The sequence below is a fragment of the Pseudophryne corroboree genome, chromosome 3 (assembly GCF_028390025.1).
Source record: "Pseudophryne corroboree isolate aPseCor3 chromosome 3, aPseCor3.hap2, whole genome shotgun sequence".
Lineage (NCBI taxonomy): Eukaryota > Metazoa > Chordata > Amphibia > Anura > Myobatrachidae > Pseudophryne > Pseudophryne corroboree.
The window spans coordinates 45,612,389-45,634,621 of NC_086446.1; the positions used below are offsets into that span (position 1 = coordinate 45,612,389).

Here is a 22,233-nt window from a genome sequence, read left to right on the forward strand (position 1 = left end):
ACATGGTGGAGTATACTCAATTCCATTCTCGCCCCCTCCAGAGGCTGATTCTAGCCAAGTGGGACAGCCTGCCTCACCGGATCAGATCTCAAATGATCTTTTTGACTCCGGAGGTCCGTCTGTCGCTACACTGGTGGCTCCGGGACCAACAATTATGCAGGGGTCGTCCCTTCTGGATATCCAACTGGGTCCTGTTGACGACAGATGCCAGTCTAAGAGGTTGGGGTGCGGTGCTGGAGCAACACTCCCTTCAGGGTCGGTGGACCAAGGAGGAATCTCTCCTCTCGATCAACATTCTGGAATTGCGGGCGGTCTTCAATGCGTTGAACCTGGCCCAGCATATAATTCAGAACCGTCCTGTTCAAGTACAGTCGGACAACGCCACCACAGTGGCTTACATAAATCATCAAGGCGGCACTCGAAGCCATTTGGCAATGAAGGAAGCCTCACGGATTCTTCGTTGGGTGGAACCCCATCTACCGGCTATATCGGCAATATTCATTCCGGGAGTCCTGAATTGGGAAGCGGACTTTCTCAGTCATCAGGACGTGCATGCCGGCGAGTGGGGCCTCAATCCAGAAGCGTTTCAACTCCTCGTGGAAAAGTGGGGTCTTCCAGATGTGGATCTGATGGCGTCTCGACACAATCACAAGGTTCCGGTCTTCGGAGCAAGGACAAGGGATCCTCAAGCAGCATTCGTGGATGCGCTGGCGTCACCGTGGAGGTTTCGGCTGCCGTATGTGTTCCCTCCGGTGTCACTCCTGCCCAGGATAATTTGGAAGTTCAAGCATGAAAAAGGAAATCTGCTTCTCATAGCTCCAGCGTGGCCCAGACAGCACTGGTTCTCAGACCTGCAGGGCCTATCGTCAGAGCGTCCAATTCTACTTCCACAACGCCCAGATCTCCTCGTTCAGGGCCCCTGTGTCTACCAGGACCTAGCCCGGCTGTCTTTGACGGCGTGGCTCTTGAAGCTTCCGTCTTAAGGGCTAAGGGTTTTTCTGAAGAGGTCATTAAAACTATGTTACGGGCCCGGAAACCGGCTTCTGCTCGGATTTACCATAGGGTCTGGCATTCCTACTTTGCTTGGTGCGCATCTAACAATGATGCTTCCAAGTTTAGTACAGCCAAGCATTTGGCTTTTCTGCAGCAAGGTCTAGAGTTGGGCCTGCGTCTGGCCTCCCTAAAGGTTCATATTTCTACCTTGTCGGTGTGGTTTCATAGAAAAATTGTGACTTTGCCTGATGTTCATACTTTCACTCAGGGTGTGTTGCGTATCCAACCTCCCTATGTCCCGCCTGTGGCTCCTTGGGACTTGTCGGTGGTTTTGGAGGCGTTGCAGGAGCCTCCGTTTGAACCCCTTGGTTCAGCTGACCTTAAGTGGCTTTCCCTTAAGGTGGTGTTCTTGCTGGCTATTGCCTCTGCTAGAAGAGTGTCGGATCTTGGTGTCTTGTCTTGTAGTTCCCCATATCTGATTTTTCACCGTGATCGGGCGGTTCTTAGGACTCGTCCCGGATATTTACCTAAGGTGGTTTCTTCGTTTCACCTTAATCAGGGAATTGTGGTTCCGGCCTTTGTCTCTCCTGATTTGTCTCCCAAAGAGCGGTCTTTGGATGTGGTACAGGCTCTCCGTATCTATGTGAAGAGAACTGCTTCTATCTGAAAATCTGATTCTCTCTTTGTTTTGTTTGGATTTCACAAACGTGACTAGCCTGCTCACAAGCAGACCCTGGCCAGATGGATTAGAATGGTGATTGCACATGCTTATGTGAAGGCTGGTCTCTCTGCTCCTGATCAGATTAAGGCCCATTCTACTCGGTCTGTTGGACCTTCTTGGGCGGCCCAACGTGGTGCGACCCTTGAACAATTGTGCAAGGCGGCTACGTGGTCTTCCGGGAACACGTTCATAAGGTTCTATGCCTTCGATACTGCCGCTTCCCAGGATGCTTCCTTTGGACGCCGGGTTCTTGTGACCACAAGGTCGCGATATTTTTCTGAAACCAAACCGACAAGGCCGAAATATGAACCTTGATGGAGGCCAGATGAAGGCCTAAGTCCAGGCCCTGTTGTAGGAAGGCCAAAAAGTTTGGCCATACTAAACTTGTAAACGTCATGATCGTTAGATGCGCACCAAGTAAAGTAAACATTCCAGACCCTATGGTAAATCCGAGCAGAAGCATGGTTTGAATGATCGCCTCAGAAAATCCTTTGGCCCTCAAGAGGAAAGCTTCAAGAGCCACGCCGTCAAAGCCAACCGGGCTAAATCCTGATATACACAAGGGCCCTGAACGAGGAAATCTGTGGAAGTAGAAGTAAGATATATCTATTGTATTCTATCGAGAGACCCTGAAGGTCTGAGAACCAATGCCGTCTGGGCCACGCGGGAGTGATCAGAATTTGGATTCCTCCTTCTTGCTTGAACTTCCTTACTACTCTGGGCAGGAGTGACAGCGGAGGGAACACGTACGGCAGCCAAAAGTTCCACGGAATTACCAGAGCATCCACGAACGCTGCTTGAGGATCCCTTTTCAGGAATTGGTACTACTGTATTTTGTGATTACGCACCTTTCCCATGAAGCCATGCTCCTATATTGTTGGTGCACGCCTTAGGTGTACATTGTCCCTATTTTAAATATATGGGGATAGGGGCACCAATTCTGGCTCTATTTAGTTAATCTAGTCATGTGGTATATTCCCCACTCACACATATGTTTTTAATAAATCCTTTCTAATATTAGGTTATATGGTATATTTTACTTTACACCCTCTACTTATTTATGATATGACTGCCTTCTGCATAATTAAATTAGCAACTGTTTTAGACTGCGGTTGGATTAACACACATTTGCTCACCCGTGCTGCCTAACATAATCAAGGAGGTATAAATAGGACAGCCTGGAGCGACACCTCCTGACATAGGTGTAGGTTATTCTACATGGAAACGCGTTGAGCCTATATTGGACACTATGCAATACTGGACTTGATACCACTGACCACCTTAAATCCGGACCAACTTATACCTGAGAGGAGACAATAATTGGAGTCCTAGGAGATTACAATTCCACCTGCATTAAGAATATATGGACGTATAGTTCAATATACCGGAGATTTTTTTATCCATATGTGGAATTATATTGGCATCACCTTTATAGAGGGACAAAATTTATCTAATCCTCCCACACATTATGAGGAATTTTTATTGCTTGGTACACAATATACCGGACAATAAGACATCAGAGTTTAGTGTTACTCTCCAGTAGTGTCCCTATATCAGTAGATATTTATATATGTTTTTATATATTTAATGTATTAACACTTAGTTATATTCCAACCGTTGTCCATTCTTTTGTAAATTCATCCAGAAACTCCAAACGCCGTTTTCTCCCCAATACCAAATATATTCTGATAGGAGCCTCACACACTCCCAAAACAGCTGCTAATAGCTGCACCAAATTCAGTCTATTCTTTCGATTGGTACGGCTCTGATTATCATGCGTGTACTGGCAGTATTCACATATTTATCAAGGGGCACAGATCATACATTCTTTAATGGGTAGCCAAGCCTCTGTGTTGGCTAGCCTCACCCCCTCTGGAGACATGGTCACACCCTTAAGCATGTGTCCCTACCACTACATTCCCCCCGTGCCCCACTCCAGCACTGCTTAAACGCATTGGTACTCTACTGATTTTCTCTCTCATTTTCATGCACAGCGATCAGTGAGTAAGATATATCTATTGTATTTCGTTTCTTTGGTACCATGAATCAGAAATCATATTAAAAATTCTCAAGTTGAAGGTTTAAATATATCATATTCTGAGCCATACTAATTTTTGTGTGTGAATATTACAGTAAAGTTGACACCTTGAAAAATACGTTGTATAAATTATTTTATTCATAGTAAGCTGATCACATTAAAGGTCATTGTACGGCATAATAGAAAGGTTTCACCGAATAAAATACAAAAACATTTATGTTCGTGTCCCACATAACTAAAAAGTTCACAAGATCTGGCACCGTTGTAGTCGTAACATTATAGTATAATAGGTGGGGAAGCATCAACATAACAGGAGAAACCTAGTAGCACAACACAATGATAACATAATTCTGCACAAAACATCTTATTAACACTTTTTTAGATTTTTGCCGTTAACCCCACCAGCTTCACCTCACTCTATCACTTTCCTCTCTCTGCTGCTCCTTGGTAACACTATTGCACAGATCAACATCTTCACCTTCAGAGTTTTCCAAGGATGACCACGGGTAACGTACAACAAAAGGGAAAAGAAAGATGCACTTGGGAACGGACCAACAGCTAGAACTCACCGTTCTAAACCATAGGAGCTCTTATAATGTAAAAAGAAGAGGACGTGCTGACTACGGAGTCATTTGTTAGTGGAGTATTCTAAACTATGATTCCTAAACTACAGCAATGCGATGTGTATAAATGTCTCTAGTTTCACATTCACTTTACAAAAGCTACCATTACTTATCACATATATATACCCCACAACGGAAACTTTCTCATTGACTGAAAATCTAAATAGTTCTTATCATTTGTTTGAATTACACAAGTCCACCAGTGAAAAAAGCATGGTCTATAACAGGAGCATCCAAACTTTTTCCTTGGACGGCCATATTTAAAAAATGCCTTTGAACAGAGGTTGAGTACTGGCCTTGAAAATGGGGAAAGCTTTGCAAAAGTCTAGAACTCTGGAATTGTTACTAGTTTTTTACTGATTAAAAAAACAAAACACTGACATGACTGAACTTTCAGATAACCCCACCTTTACGCTGCATCAAGACCCTCCTGTAAAACATGAACAGTTGTGCCAACGTGAAGGTCAAAGTGGGGACCTTCATCCATTCACACCAGGCCACATAAGATTTCCACACTCTGTGATACCTTTTGGCTGATGCAGGCCACCTAACATTCATTGTGGTCTTTTTCAACTTATCTGAATACATTTTGGATCTGAATAACCAAGCTAGATGCGGTAATGCTGATTGTAGGAATCTCCCCTGGATTAAGGGACCAGGCAATGCAAGAGCCTGCCACCTGCACAGCAGATCCAAATTCCCAGACCCTTTATGGCCAGTCTAAAGCAACAAGAATGACGTACCCTTTACCTTTTCCATGACCTTCTGCAGCATGGTAAATGAGGGGATAATCCTAAAAGACCATCACTACCACAACTAATACCAACCCTGGATCTCTTATCCTGGTACAGTAATGTCTTACTTTGAAGTTCAATGTGGACACTATCATATTAATATCTGGTTGAACCCATTTGTCCACTATCTGTTGGAAAACATCTGGATGGAGTGATCATTCCCCCAAATGTTGGTTCTGTCTGCTGAGATAGTCCATTGCCCAATGCTCACCTCGGGAAAATACAAAGCGGCGAGAGACCGCACATTCCTCTCCACTCATAGGAAGATCCTTGATGTCTCTGTGGTCTGGGCAATCTTGGTATCCCCTGATGGTTCAAATATGCTATTATAATAGCAATGTCTAAATTAACTGAGACTGTCTGACCCTTTATGTAGACTTGAGGAACTGGTCTATGTAAAGGGAATTTCGGGCACTGAAGACCAGCCTAAAGTTTCAGAACATGGATATGGAGTAAGGACTCTTCGAGAAACCACCTGCCCTGAAACATGTAATGTCATTCTGACATTACAAAAGAATGACCTGTTAGGTTGCTACAACAGTGAACAGAATGAAATACATATTACAGATGAAGATGGGACCTGTATCATCTGCATCAAATCTTTATCTGTAACCTCTGAGAGTGAAATTGGGCAAAATGATTTGCCTGATAAGTGAAGACCATCTTGCCCAATGCCTTTATGCAATAAAGTACCAACACGTCTCTATTTCAGGAGCTATGTTACCATTTTTTGTAGGAAGGGAATCTTGCTTCCAGAAGGAAAAACCCTCATAAGTCTGATTTTGAACAGTTTGCCCAGGAAAATCCAGAACTAGACTTGATTATTTAATTTTAAACAATATATTACCCAACCATGGGAAACCAACTCTTCGTTCTGTTAATCTGACACGATCTAACAGAATCTCTGGAGTAACTACTTTTATTAAACCTTAGCAAGGCCTCCATCACCTTGGTAAAGACTCTGAATGCAGTGGCCCAAAAGACCCGTCTGGCTTCTGACCAAGGAAAAGGTTTCAATAAAATATCACATCTCTCTGCCGGCAGGTACTGGGACAATTCCTGCTGAAACTTCTAAATTGCCTCTTGTAAAGCCAGACACTTTCTTGGATCAAGTGAACTGGTAGAAGATCTATAATATAAACCTATGTAAATATCTCTTACCAAGTCTCTGAAGTGGATTCTAACCACTTGTCCATGAAACATAACAGATGAGCTTTTACCAAGGGCTTCTCCTGATGGGCTACCTTCTCACGATGTCTAATATCGGTGTGTTGGTCTGGGGCCTGTTTGGCTGTCTGACTAAACTGGCATGCCGCAACTACGGTATACTAAAGTTCTGGGCTTGAAAAGAACATAATTGATCAGCTAAAGGCTCCATAGAAAAATGGAGGGAAAGAACTCACCCACTCACCCCCTATTAGCCAAAGAGGAAAGAATAAAACGTAAAAATCTCCCAAATTCTTAACAAGCTGGAGTACAACTCAGAACACTAGCTTTACTTGTCACAAAAAAAAAACTTAGGCACCAAAAACTGGTGTCGGTAGGACAGGTTGCATATGAAGAGGAGGAGCTTGAGTCCCTCGATTGGAGCTGGTTGTACCCCTGTCCCAACTTATTAAATCTTCTTTACTTGCTGCAAATAAGACCACAGTCAAAACAAATTAATTCCTTGGCTTTGGCCAAAATGTTGTGAAGAGATATAACAGATACCGACATCTAACAGAATAAGTAGATTGCAATAACATCCATACATGTACATTCTGTTCCAGTCTTACGTCGATGGCGAAAATTTCACCTATGTCTGTGTATGGCAACGACTTGAATTTTTAATTGTCCTCTATAATGAATAGGTGAGGAAAATATACCTTTGAGAATACACTCCGTACTTGAATTGCAAATTTTAATATCAATGCTTTTCATAATATATAGATTGCTGCAATCCTCTTTCATATCGGTGAGCTCATTGATATTGTTTTCATTTTGTGTGAATTTTCTGATGTCTAACCAGATCAGATCTATGTGTAAAACATTTCCCACACTCAGAGCATGGAAATGGTCTCTCTCCTGAGTGATTTCTCTGATGTCTAACAAGAGCTGATTTACGTGTAAAACATTTCCCACACTCAGCACATGGAAATGGTCTCTCACCTGTGTGAGTTCTCCGATGATTAACAAGATATGATTTCTGTTTAAAACATCTCCCACACTCAGAGCATAAAAATGGCTTCTCACCTGTGTGCCTTCTCTGATGTATCACAAGATCGGATTTCTGTGTAAAACATTTCCCACACTCAGAGCATGGAAATGGCCTTTCACCTGTGTGACGTCTCTGATGTGCAGCAAGATCTGATTTCTGTGTAAAACATTTCCCACACTCAGAACATGGAAATGGCCTCTCACCTGTGTGAGTTATCTGATGTCTAACAAGACCTGATTTCTTTTTAAAACATTTCCTACACTCAGAACATGGAAATGGCTTCTCACCAGTGTGACTTCTTTCATGTATGACAAGAAATGATTTATATGTAAAACATTTTCCACACACAGAACATGAAAATGGCTTCTCACCTGTGTGACTTCTCTTATGTATGACAAGACGTGATTTATATGTAAAACATTTCCCACACGCAGAGCATGAAAATGGTCTCTTATCTCTGTGATTTTTTAGATGTGTAACAAGATTCGACTTCTGTGTAAAACATTTCCCACATTCAGAGCATGGAAATGGCTTCTCGCCTGTGTGACTTCTCTGATGTTCAATAAAATTTGCTTTATATTTAAAACATTTCCCACACTCAGAGCATGAAAATTGTGTCTTACTTGTGCGATTCTCCTGTGTAACAAAGACTGACTGATTATTACAGGATTTAACAAATTCAGAAGAGGGAAAGACTGTAGAATCTGTAGGAGCTGTACTATGTGTAGCAACATCTGAATTAATGTTACACTCCTCATGGTTAGCGGGAACAGATGATATATCGGCACTGTGAGGCACTGGATGTATAATTGGGGTAATGGAGTATTCTCCTCCAGAATACCATGAGATGCTCTCTTCTAATTTCAAATCTGGAAACATAGTTAGATGTCTCTCCGAGGTATTCCTGCCTCTCTGTCCATCTGCTGGAAGATAAATATATGGAAATAATTGTTTCTTTTTTATTATTATATATAATACAACTGCTGAACAGGTAAAACTTTAGCTTAATATGTAACACAACACATCACACAGCACAGTGCACAGACCTAAATACAGACACTGGCATGTAACACTCCTCTGGGCTGGTAACACACAGCGACATGTGAGGGGGAGAGCAGGAGTATAATAGGGGCTGAAGGCTCCTGATGTATGAGATACACCAGAGAGTGGTGGGAGGAGACTGGTCAGATCTCTGGGCTGGTAACACACAGTGACATGATGTGAGGAGGAGAGCAGGAATATAATAGGGGCTGATGGCTCCTGATGTATGAGATACACCAGAGAGTGGTGGGAGGAGACTGGTCAGATCTCTGGGCTGGTAACACACAGTGACATGATGTGAGGTGGGGAGCAGGAGTATAATAGGGGCTGACGTTCCCACACTGGGCAGATACATTTACCACATTAGTTTGATATGACAGTGGAGGGTGGAGGGGAAGAGACTTCTGTAGTGACTCAGCAAGGAGAATATGTGACTCTTTTCTGTAATATGGATTATTACTCACCTGTGCTGATATCTGTAGGAATTTCCTCCTCCTTACACAACTGATCACCTCTCACATACATCTCTTCTTCTCTCTCTACATCTTCTGCCTTTATATCAGTCACATACGTCTCTTCTTCCTCTGTATCTTCTGCAATATTAACTGTCACATACGTCTCTTCTTCTCTCTTTATATCTTCTGCCTTATTATCAGTCAGATCTTCACCCTAAGAAACCCACAAAAAGAGGATTTTGGTACTTACCGATAAATCCATTTCTCTAAATCCTCTAGGGGACACTGGAGTCCTATACAGTAGGGGTGTGAAGCCTTGAACCAGAGGTGTGGCACAATCTAAAATTAGCATTGTCTGCACAGCCCGCATCCCTCCTCCCTCAGTTTGAAAAATTTGACTGAGAGAATAGGACATGACACTATAGCACATGGCGAGGAACCGAACCGTATAACATATCAAACAGCGCCCAAGAACTCTTGACCGAATAAGGAACACCATTTATACGAACTGTTTAAAACAAGAACTTAGAACACAGCAGGTTGACAGCACCGAGGCGGGCGTCCAGTGTCCCCTAGAGGATTGAGAGATGGATTTATCGGTAAGTACAAAAATCCTCTTTTCTCTTTCATCCACTAGGGGACACTGGAGTCTTATACAGTAGGGGACGTCCCAAAGTTATCCCACAGGGAGGGAGTGCTGTCGGTGGCCTGCAAAACTAAACGTCCAAACTTAGAGTCTCCGGACGCAAAGGTATCAAACTTGTAAAATTTCGCAAACGTGTGGGCTGAGGACCACGTCGCCGCTCTGCAAAGTTGAATAGTGGGAGCACCTCTGGCAGCCGCCCATGAGGCACCCACGGATCGGGTGGTTTGAGCACCCGTCTGTACCGGAACCTGTTTACCACAGGAAATATAAGCTTGCCGAATGGCAAGTCTAATCCATCTAGACAAAGACTGCTTAGATGCTGGCCAACCCTTCTTTGGCCCATCATAAAGAACAAACAAATGGTCCGACTTTCTGAAGGACGACGTAACTTGTACGTATACCCGTAAAGCTCGGACAACATCCAAGGACACGTCCCCATCTGGGAGACCCTGGAAAGAGGAGATCACAATTGGCTGGTTTACGTGAAACCCCGAAACAACCTTAGGAAGGAAATCAGCTCTTGTATGGTGTTCTGCCCTATCCTCATGAAAAATGTAAAAAGGACTCTTACAGGATAAGGCTCCCAACTCAGAAATCCTCCTGGCCGAAGCCAAGGCAAGCAATAACGTGACTTTCCAAGAGAGATATGTCAGGTCTGTTCTTGCTAACGGTTCAAAAGTTGGTGATCTCAAAAATTCCAACACCAAATGTTAGTCCCATGGCGCAGTTGGAGGACGAAAAGGGGGTTGTATCCTTAGGACCCCCTGTAAAAAGGTTTGAATCTCTTGTAAGGATGCTAACCGCTGTTGAAACAGGATGGAGAGAGATGAAATTTGAAGCTTCAGAGAGCCCAGCCTCAGTCCTTCATCTAGACCGGCCTGAAGGAAAAGTAGAAGTCTGGATAAGTGGAAGTTCGTCGGATTCCACCCACGTTCCTGACAAAACCCTGTAGTAGCAAATGGCTGTGACCGGCTTCCTAGTGGCAATCATCGTAGGAATGGCCGTTCTTGGTATCCCTCTGTTTCTTAAGATCCAATAGCCACGCCGTTAAAAGCAGCCTGTTCAGGTCTGGGTGTAGGAACGGTCCCTGAGAAAGCAGGTCCTCTCTCTGAGGTAACCGCCAAGGATCTTCTGCTAGTAACCCCCGCAGGTCGGAGTACCAACTCCTGCGGGGCCAATCTGGTGCGATTAGAATTGCCCACACTCGTTCTCGTTTCAACCTTTTCAGAACCCTGGGTATGAGTGGGAAAGGTGGAAAAATGTAAACCCTCCTATAAAACCAAGGAAGTGTTAATGCGTCCCATCCTTCTGCTGCTGGATCTCTTGTCCTGGATACATATCTGGGCAGCTGATGGTTTTGCCGAGACGCCATTAGGTCCACTTGAGGTAGACCCCATCTCCTCACCACCATGTTGAAAATCCATGGATGTAGGCACCACTCTCCCGGATGCATGTCCTGGCGACTGAGATAATCTGCTTCCCAGTTCTCCACACCTGGAATGAACACTGCCGAGAGGATGATGTTTCGCCTTTCTGCCCACAACAAGATCTTTGTGGCTTCCTTCAACGCCATCCTGCTCTTTGTTCCTCCTTGATAGTTTATGTAAGCCGTTGTCGTGACATTGTCCGACTGTATCCTTACGTGTTGACCCATGACTAGGTCTTCGGCTAAGAGAAGCGCATTGTAAACTGCTCTTAGTTCGAGAATGTTTATGGGTAGTCTGCACTCCAGGAACGTCCATCTGCCCTGAAACTGATGTTCCTCTAAGACGGCACCCCAACCTCTGAGACTGGCGTCCATTGTCAGGATCCTCCAATCCCAAATGCCGAATCTCTTGCCTGCTACAAGATTCCTGTGCAACGACCACCAAATTAAGGAGGTTCGTATGCGCGGTGGAAGTCGGATTCTTCTATGTAAAAGCCAGTGCGAACCTGCTCCCTCAGCAATGATGTTCATCTTGAATGGTCGGGAATGAAGTCTGCCATTTTGGAGAGTCTCGAACGACGCCACCATCTTCCTGAGAAGCTGCACACAGAGGTGTAGAGAGACCATTTGTGTCTTCAGAACCTGACCCACTAATCTCTGTAGGTCTTGGACCTTGTTCTCTGGTAGGAAAACTCTCAATTGTACCGTGTCCAAGATGAGACCGAGGAACTGAATCCGTTGAGTTGGCATGAGGTTGGATTTCTGGAAATTCACAATCCACCCATGTTGAATAAGAAATTGATGAGATGTCTGAACATCCTTGATCAGCTGTTCCTGAGATGATGCCTTGATCAGTAGATCATCTAGATAAGGTATTATTGTGACCCCCAACAGTCTCAATCCTGCAACCATTATTGCCATGATCTTCATAAAGATTCTTGGGGCTGATGATAGACCGAACGGCAAGGCCCTGAGTTGTTATTGATCCGTCACCAGTGTGAACCTTAAGTAAGCCTGGTGAGGAGTCCAGATTGGGATATGCATCTTGTATGTCCATGGATACCATGAACTTGCCCTGTTCTAAGCCTGCAATGACCGACTGGATTGATTCCATCTTGAATTTGTAGACCCTTAGAAACTGGTTTAAAACTTTTAAATTGAGTATTGGTCTGACCGTTCTCTCTGAGAGGCGGGAACCGGAATAATGACCTCTGACTGTAGCAATTTTTGAATTGCTGTCAGTAGTGCTTTTGCTTTCTGAGGGCACTGAGGCAATCCTATTGTAAAAAACTGTGAGGCCTCTGTTGAAAATCCAGTTTGTATCCCTGAGAGATTATGTTTATCCAAAATTCTGGTGAGGTTCTGGCCCAGACGTCCTGAAAACCCTCCAGATGTGCGCCCACCAAGGGGGACCCCAGGTGAGCTGGGAGGCCGTCATGCCACGGCCTTGTCAGCAGGTTTACCTGCTTCTGATTGCTGCCTGTGAGCGGCCTCTACCTTTGCCCCCACGTACTTGTGTACCGAAACCTGTTGTGATCTAAATGAAGTAAACACTGGTCCCGAATAACCTCTCCTAACCTGTGGAATGGTTCTCGTATAAGAAGTAGGTAGGAAGCTGGACTTCCCAGCTGTAGCCTGCGAGATCCACTTGTCCAACTCTGGACCGAAAAGCATCTCGCCCCCAAAGGGAATGGATTCTACCGCCTTCTTGGTGTCAGAGTCTCCTTGCCATTCTCTGAGCCATAAAATCCGTCTAGCCGATATGGGCAATGCCGAGATGCGTGATGCAATACTGCTAATATCCTTTGAGGCTTGACATAAGTATGAAGCTGATTCTCAAATGTGTTTCGCCAGTTGGGTAATCTCTTCTAAACTATTTTCCTCCTCAATAGCCTGTACAATATGGCCCTCATTCTGAGTTGATCGCAGCAGCAAGAAAGTTAGCAATTGGGCAAAACCATGTGCACTGCAGGAGGGGTAGATATAACATGTGTAGAGAGAGTTAGATTTGGGTGGGGTGTGTTCAATCTGCAATCTAATTTGCAGTGTAAAAATAAAGCAGCCAGTATTTACCCTGCACAGAAACAAAATAACCCACCCAAATCTAACTCTCTCTGCACATGATATATCTGCTTCCCCTGCAGTGCACATGGTTTTGCCCAATTGCTAACTTTCTTGCTGCTGCGATTAACTCAGAATGAGGGCCTATGTCCAGACCATGCTCCTATGGCCTTGTTGACCCAAGCACAGATGATCGTAGGTTTCTGTGCTGCACCTGCTGCTACAAAAATTTACTTTAAAGTTGTGTCAACCTTTCAGTCTGAAGCATCCTTTAAAGTCGTTACATTAGGTATTGGTAAGATTGTCTTCTTTGACAACCTTCCTAGGGAAGCATCCACTACTGGTGGGGTCTCCCACTTATCCATTACACCCTTGGTTAGGGGATAAGTTACTTGAAACCTATTTGGAAACTGAAAGCGCTTGTCAGGTTGTTTCCAAGCCTTCTCCATTTGAGATTGGAGGGATTTAGGAATGTGAAACACTGCTGAAGGCGGATTTTGGGATTCGAACAATTAGAAATCTTCCGGCTCCTTTGTTTCTTCTACCTTAAAGTTTAGGATCTCCTTTACTGCGTCAATTAAAGAATCAAGACCCGAGATTGCCGTGTCGTCTTCTGGAAAATCGGCGTCTAGGTTAGATTCAATTAACTCACCTTCCTATGTATCAAGGAGAAAACCTTCTTCCTCCTCTGATTCCGTATAATAGGAAGAGGTCTTAACAGCCTTGCGCACATTCGTTTCTGCTTGTGCGGGCGGTGTTAACTTGATGAGAAATTCCTCCATTGTCTTTGAGAATCCCGCAGCCCATTCCGAGTGCTGCTTGCGCGATTCTGCCATCTCCTTGGAGATTCTATTTGCAAGGTTGTCTTCCCATGACCAAGACGGAGCACTGCTCCCAGGTGGAGCGTCCTTGTCTTAGCAGGAGTCGCACACACCGGAGCTGCCAACCCGCATGCTTTTCTTGTTACATTTCTAACAAACATAACAGGTCTTGGAGGTCCTAGTTGGTGCTTTAGACATGTTGTTAAAACCTTCTACCAGGGTATTATGCAGCGCTTCCACCCTTTAAACTAGGAAGAGAAAGACTGAGAGATGATGGAAGCAAAGGTATCGGATCCGGCAGAAATTACCCTTCCTTTCAGTATATAGAAAAGGAGCAGGACAAAATAAATTTAAAAAAAAAATTATTACACCAGCCGACTCGCATCCCTCACAACCCAACTGTAAATCAGCTACGATGGTAGAGTTGGTATCCGCTTGCTTCCATGTATTTTCTTCAGGATCTTTGTAATAGAAGTCCTTTGAAAATATAAATAGTAAAGTAGATTATTCTGTTCAGGAGATCCTCTTATCTAAATATATAAATTTACCAGCAGACGGAGCTGTTGTTACAAAAAACCATCCCTCTTGTATCTATACGAGGGGGAGAGCTTATCCCTGCCCCTTGGAATGTCTCATAGCGGCGCCCATCAGCGAGGCTAAAGGGACTGTCTGCCCCCTGGTGTGCGCGCTCCGGGACTCTGTCACTAAGTCTCGTAGCGGCGCCCATCAGCGCGGCTAAAGGGACTGTCTGCCCCCTGGTGTGCGCGTTCCGGGACCCTGTCACTAAGTCCCGTAGCGCTAGTCAGCGGCTGTACAGTGTGGGCGGCTTACTCACATCCACCCGGCGCACTCCTCCAGCCCTGCGCTACTCACTGCGATCGCTGGTGACCTCATGTTATACGAGAGTAACCTCTCGGGCTTTGCTGACAAGGGGATTAAATAATAAAAATAAAAAAGCTAACTGGGTCCTTATTTAAATTTTTTTATAGTACTCACTCTGAGTTTCTCTGAGGATCTCCTTGTCGAGAGATACAGGTCCCTTCAAAATGGATCTTTGTCTCTCCAATATAAAGATGCCTTGTCTCTCTTTTATTAGGTGGATGCCGCACACTGTTTTAGAAATGTTAGTCAGGAGCTCAGTGCTTCCACGTGCTGTACCTCTAGCACAATTTTTCAAACTGGGGGAGGAGGGATGTGAAGGGGGAGGAGCCGGCTGTGCAGACAATGCTAATTTTTAGATTGTGCCACACCTCCGGTTGCAAGCTTCACACTCCTACTGTATAGGGCTCCAGTGTCCCCTAGTGGATGAAAGAGAAATAAAGTTTTCCAGCATTTGTGGGCTACATGCAAAAGTAGCCAGTAATAACCCTGCATGCAAACACAATGTATTTGCCTATCCCTTGCATTATAAAATGGTTTTCCAGGTAGCCACTTACTCTTACTGTATTCCTAAATAAGAATCAGGCCCACAGTTTCACTAGATATCATATAGTGACAGTCACTTTGGAATATTATGGAGACTCTAATTCCCACCTACCTGATCCTCCTGTGGGATCCTGTGATTCTCCTCTGTACAATCCTGGGAATACAGAGGACGGGGACATCTCTCTGGGGTATCTCTGTTACTGGGTCCATCTGTAGGAGACACACAGTGACTGAGTACAGTGTATATATGTGATTATCAGATGGTGTGTGTGTGGCCGGAGCCCCCCTGGCCAATAGCAGCAGCGGCACTAAAAGGGTTAACCCTCCATGCCTGGCACCATTTAAATGGACAATGGGCGCTTGGCGACATTTTTAAAAGGAGCACTTGGCTCTAGGCACCATGCACTGTACATGACTAAATGTATGTTCAATAATGTGTCTTAATATGTTATATTGCTGCGCTGTGCGCAGTTGGAGAATTATGGACGGCACGGTTATAGAACTGCAGGGACATTACACTTATGAGAAAAGTATGAGGTATTTGGTTTCTAAAAGGCCTTGAGAATTGTTTTTAGACATTTTAGCACAGAAAGTCATATGTTGTCAAGTGGCAGGCTTTTGGTGGGCAAACATTGTCTTTGAGATACAAACTAAGGTTCGGAAAGAAGACTGTTTGTGCTTTCAGCATCTCCTGTTGGGTGATAAGCCAAAAACTGGTTCTGCATGGAGATGTGAAAGACAGGAGTGGATGCTAAATCAGATTTTGGGGGTAATTCCAAGTTGATCGCAGCAGGAAATTTTTTAGCAGTTGGGCAAAACCATGGTGGTCATTCTGAGTTGTTCGCTCGCAAGCTGCTTTTAGCAGCATTGCACACACTAAGCCGCCGCCTACTGGGGGTGAATCTTAGCTTATCAGTAGCTCGAGACTTACTCTTCCAGTGCGATCAGTTCAGTGCTTGTCGTTCCGGGTTTGACGTCACAAACACACCCAGCGTTCACCCAGACACTCCTCCGTTTCTCCAGCCACTCTCGCGTTTTTCCCAGAAATGGTAGCGTTTTCTCACACACTCCCATACAACGTCCAGTTTCCGGCCAGAAACACCCACTTCCTGTCAATCACACTCCGCTCTCCAGAACGAAGAAAAAACCTCGTAATGCTGTGAGTAAAATACCAATCTTCATAGCAAATTTACTTGGCGCAGTCGCACTGCGGACATTGCGCATGCGCATTAGCGACTAATCGATCCGTTGCGGAAAAAAAATAACGAGCGTTCAACTCGGAATGACCACCCATGTGCACTGCAGGGGGGGCAGATATAACATTTGCAAAGAGAGTTAGATTTGGGTGGGTTATTTTGTTTCTGTGCAGGGTAAATACGGGCTGATTTATTTTTACACTGCAATTTAGATTGCAGATTGAACACACCCCACTCATATCTATCTCTCTCTGCACATGTTATATCTGCCCCCCCTGCAGTGCACATGGTTTTGCCCAACTGCTAAAAAATTTCCTGCTGCGATCAACTACCCCCTGTGTTTTACGAATGCAATGTAGGGCATCTTTCCAGTAGGTTTTCGTGTAATAACAATTTGGTTTAATATTTCCTAGGCTGCATTATCTAGGATGCAGAGTTATGTTTAAACGACAAGAACGTTGTCTATGGGTGAGAGGGTGAGTGCAATTTAAATTCTAATTATATTCACATTTGAGAAAGAGACAGGGATATGATAATCAGATTGTGTTTGGTTAAGCACACTGGTTTGGATTATGTATGAAAAGGAGCAGAAATTTGCTTTATCCAATTGTTAAACTCTTTTGAAATGTAACATGTTTTTATTTATATTTTTTGTGAGATAGAATGAAGGTGGGACCACCCCTTATAGTACTGTATGTTGGTTTTAGATAAAAAGGAGGCCTGATGCCTCAGAGTGTATTATACCATCTTATTTCTGCTGTGAACATCTTGCTGTATTGCTGTTCCACTGGAAACAGGGAGGGTCCTTTTAAGGACTTTATTTGAGCGAATAAACATATTTTGACTCAAGACGACCGCTTCATCTTGTGACCAGCAGGGATACATGAAATGTAGCCCCGTTCTCTGGCTGTCCAGGGTAACCCTAGTGTCTTCAAGCTCCGCTTTCCGCCAGCTACCATGCAGAGGCCTGGTCAAGCGACCAGTGGGAATCAATCAACGCCACACAGCTGTGGTAAGATGCCACGGGAGCAAGGAGTCTGGTGGTGGCAGCATTGTACCTGCCGACTGCGCAGTGGGTGGAGTCAGTAACAGTAAGCATGAATCTTAATTGGCCAGGTCCCGTGTGACCTAAAGCCGTTCCGTGACCGTGGGACACAAGTCAGTGAGGGCTTGGGAAGCATCTGGTCACAGTGTGTATATAGGTAGCCCCCATACCTGCTCCCCTTATACAATAAATGACAGTCTCCTCTTACCCAGTGATGTGAGGGGCCGGTGATTCTTCATCATCACATCCTTGTACAGACCCCTGTGTTCCTCTATATACTCCCCCTCCTGCATGGAGACATAGACAGTGACATCCTGACACCTTATAGGAACCTGACAATGATACAGTCATCACCCAGACACGTCCCCTGGTGTTACTGTATAATGTCCCATTCCCAGCAGTCACCTCTCCAGTCATCACCCAGACACGTCCCCTGGTGTTACGGTATAATGTCCCATTTCCAGCAGTCACCTCTCCAGTCATCACCCAGACACATCCCCTGATGTTACTGTATAATGTCCCATTCCCAGCAGTCACCTCTCCAGTCATCACCCAGACACATCCCCTGGTGTTACTGTATAATGCCCCATTCCCAGCAGTCACCTCTCCAGTCACCACCCGGATACGTCCCCTGGTGTTACTGTATAATGCCCCATTCCCAGCAGTCACCTCTCCAGTCATCACCCAGACACATCCTCCGGTGTTACTGTATAATGTCCCATCCTCAGCAGTCACCTCTCCAATTATCACCCAGACACATCCCCTTTTTGATACTGTATAATGTCCCATTCCCAGCAGTCACCTCTCCAGTCATCACCCAGACACGTCCCCTGGTGTTACTGTATAATGTCCCATTCCCAGCAGTCACCTCTCCAGTTATCACCCAGACACATCCCCTTGTGATACTGTATAATGTCCCATTCCCAGCAGTCACCTCTCCAGTCATCACCCAGACACATCCCCTGATGTTACTGTATAATGTCCCATTCCCAGCAGTCACCTCTCCAGTCATCACCCAGACACATCCCCTGGTGTTACTGTATAATGCCCCATTCCCAGCAGTCACCTCTCCAGTCACCGACCGGATACGTCCCCTGGTGTTACTGTATAATGCCCCATTCCCAGCAGTCACCTCTTCAGTCATCACCCAGACACATCCCCTGGTGTTACTGTATAATGCCCCATTCCCAGCAGTCGCCTCTCCAGTCATCACCCAGACACGTCCCCTGGTGTTACTGTATAATGTCCCATTCCCAGCAGTCACCTCTCCAGTTATCACCCAGACACATCCCCTTGTGATACTGTATAATGTCCCATTCCCAGCAGTCACCTCTCCAGTCATCACCCAGACACATCCCCTGATGTTACTGTATAATGTCCCATTCCCAGCAGTCACCTCTCCAGTCATCACCCAGACACATCCCCTGGTGTTACTGTATAATGCCCCATTCCCAGCAGTCACCTCTCCAGTCACCGACCGGATACGTCCCCTGGTGTTACTGTATAATGCCCCATTCCCAGCAGTCACCTCTTCAGTCATCACCCAGACACATCCCCTGGTGTTACTGTATAATGCCCCATTCCCAGCAGTCACCTCTCCAGTCATCACCCAGACACGTCCCCTGGTGTTACTGTATAATGCCCCATTCCCAGCAGTCACCTCTCTAGTCATCACCCAGACACATCCCCTGGTGTTACTGTATAATGTCCCATTCCCAGCAGTAACCTCTCCAGTCATCACCCAGACACGTCCCCTGGTGTTACTGTATAATGTCCCATTCCCAGCAGTCACCTCTCCAGTCATCACCCAGACACGTCCCCTGGTGTTACTGTATAATGTCCGCTTCCCAGCAGTCTCCTCTCCAGTCATCACCCAGACACGTCCCCTGGTGTTACTGTATAATGTCCCATTCCCAGCAGTCACCTCTCCAGTCATCACCCGGACACGTCCCCTGGTGTTACTGTATAATGTCCCATTCCCAGCAGTCACCTCTCCAGTCATCACCCGGACACGTCCCCTGGTGTTACTGTATAATGTCCCATTCCCAGCAGTCACCTCCCCAGTCATCACCCAGACATGTCCCCTGGTGTTACTGTATAATGCCCCATTCCCAGCAGTCACCTCTCCAGTCATCACCCAGGCACGTCCCCTGGTGTTACTGTATAATGCCCCATTCCCAGCAGTCACCTCTCCAGTCATCACCCAGACACATCCCCTGGTGTTACTGTATAATGTCCCATTCCCAGCAGTCACCTCTCCAGTCCTTACCCAGACACGTCCCCTGGTGTTACTGTATAATGTCCCATTCCCAGCAGTCTCCTCTCCAGTCATCACCCAGACACGTCCCATGGTGTTACTGTATAATGTCCCATTCCCAGCAGTCACCTCTCCAGTCATCACCCGGACACGTCCCCTGGTGTTACTGTATAATGTCCCATTCCCAGCAGTCACCTCTCCAGTCATCACCCGGACACGTCCCCTGGTGTTACTGTATAATGTCCCATTCCCAGCAGTCTCCTCTCCAGTCATCACCCAGACACGTCCCATGGTGTTACTGTATAATGTCCCATTCCCAGCAGTCACCTCTCCAGTCATCACCCGGACACGTCCCCTGGTGTTACTGTATAATGTCCCATTCCCAGCAGTCACCTCTCCAGTCATCACCCGGACACGTCCCCTGGTGTTACTGTATAATGTCCCATTCCCAGCAGTCACCTCTCCAGTCATCACCCAGACACCCCCCCGGTGTTACTGTATAATGCCCCATTCCCAGCAGTCACCTCTCCAGTCATCACCCAGACACATCCCCTGGTGTTACTGTATAATGCCCCATTCCCAGCAGTCACCTCTCCAGTCATCACCCAGACACATCCTCCGGTGTTACTGTATAATGTCCCATCCTCAGCAGTCACCTCTCCAATTATCACCCAGACACATCCCCTTTTTGATACTGTATAATGTCCCATTCCCAGCAGTCACCTCTCCAGTCATCACCCAGACACGTCCCCTGGTGTTACTGTATAATGTCCCATTCCCAGCAGTCACCTCTCCAGTTATCACCCAGACACATCCCCTTGTGATACTGTATAATGTCCCATTCCCAGCAGTCACCTCTCCAGTCATCACCCAGACACATCCCCTGGTGTTACTGTATAATGCCCCATTCCCAGCAGTCACCTCTCTAGTCATCACCCAGACACATCCCCTGGTGTTACTGTATAATGTCCCATTCCCAGCAGTCACCTCTCCAGTCCTTACCCAGACACGTCCCCTGGTGTTACTGTATAATGTCCCATTCCCAGCAGTCACCTCTCCAGTCATCACCCAGACACGTCCCCTGGTGTTACTGTATAATGTCCGCTTCCCAGCAGTCTCCTCTCCAGTCATCACCCAGACACGTCCCATGGTGTTATTGTATAATGTCCCATTCCCAGCAGTCACCTCTCCAGTCATCACCCGGACACGTCCCCTGGTGTTACTGTATAATGTCCCATTCCCAGCAGTCACCTCTCCAGTCATCACCCGGACACGTCCCCTGGTGTTACTGTATAATGTCCCATTCCCAGCAGTCACCTCTCCAGTCATCACCCAGACACCCCCCCCCGGTGTTACTGTATAATGCCCCATTCCCAGCAGTCACCTCTCCAGTCATCACCCAGACACATCCCCTGGTGTTACTGTATAATGCCCCATTCCCAGCAGTCACCTCTCCAGTCATCACCCAGACACATCCTCCGGTGTTACTGTATAACGTCCCATCCTCAGCAGTCACCTCTCCAATTATCACCCAGACACATCCCCTTTTTGATACTGTATAATGTCCCATTCCCAGCAGTCACCTCTCCAGTCATCACCCAGACACGTCCCCTGGTGTTACTGTATAATGTCCCATTCCCAGCAGTCACCTCTCCAGTTATCACCCAGACACATCCCCTTGTGATACTGTATAATGTCCCATTCCCAGCAGTCACCTCTCCAGTCATCCCCCAGACACATCCCCTGGTGTTACTGTATGATGTCCCATTCCCAGCAGTCACCTCTCCAGTCATCACCCAGACACATCCCCTGGTGTTACTGTATAATGCCCCATTCCCAGCAGTCACCTCTCCAGTCATCACCCAGACACGTCCCCTGGTGTTACTGTATAATGCCCCATTCCCAGCAGTCACCTCTCCAGTCATCACCCAGACACATCCCCTGGTGTTACTGTATAATGACCCATTCCCAGCAGTCACCTCTCCAGTCATCACCCAGACACGTCCCCTGGTGTTACTGTATGATGTCCCATTCCCAGCAGTCACCTCTCCAGTCATCACCCAGACACATCCCCTGGTGTTACTGTATAATGCCCCATTCCCAGCAGTCACCTCTCCAGTGATCACCCAGACACGTCCCCTGGTGTTACTGTATAATGTCCCATTCCCAGCAGTCACCTCTCCAGTCATCACCCAGACACGTCCCCTGGTGTTTGTGTATTGTCGAAGTCGAAAATATTACAGCCATACACATCACGAACTAACTCCACACAGATGGCCTCTGAGCGCGTACTTGTTCTGCCGTGCGTGCACATATTCACGCGGTCCTGCGTATTAGTGCGTTGTATGAATAATTACGGTAGCATTTGTATTCGCACGGAAAAGCCACAAAGACATCTCATATTTAATCCACATAGTGCAAAATGTACACATAGCCCACATGCACCACACTAGCAAGTTATACTTGTTTAAAAAGGTACAACAACAAAGGGATT

The 22,233-nt window shown here is 46.0% G+C and overlaps 1 protein-coding gene across 2 annotated transcripts in view; it reads right to left on the reverse strand.

The window, feature by feature from the left end:
• Positions 1 to 3,868: 3,868 nt before the first annotated feature.
• Positions 3,869 to 22,233, reverse strand: part of LOC135054676 (oocyte zinc finger protein XlCOF22-like) — a 61,474-nt gene continuing 43,109 nt past the window's right edge. The window contains exons 4-7 of one of the 2 annotated variants that reach the window (XM_063957928.1): positions 17,691 to 17,769; positions 15,354 to 15,451; positions 8,872 to 9,076; positions 3,869 to 8,286 (exon numbers count right to left, since the gene is read on the reverse strand). In XM_063957928.1, the coding sequence (XP_063813998.1) occupies positions 7,145 to 8,286; positions 8,872 to 9,076; positions 15,354 to 15,451; positions 17,691 to 17,769 (1,524 nt within the window). In that variant the 3' untranslated portion in view covers positions 3,869 to 7,144. Of the gene's footprint in view, positions 8,290 to 8,871; positions 9,077 to 15,353; positions 15,452 to 17,690; positions 17,770 to 22,233 lie in introns of both variants that reach the window. The other variant, XM_063957927.1, reaches the window with a different exon arrangement.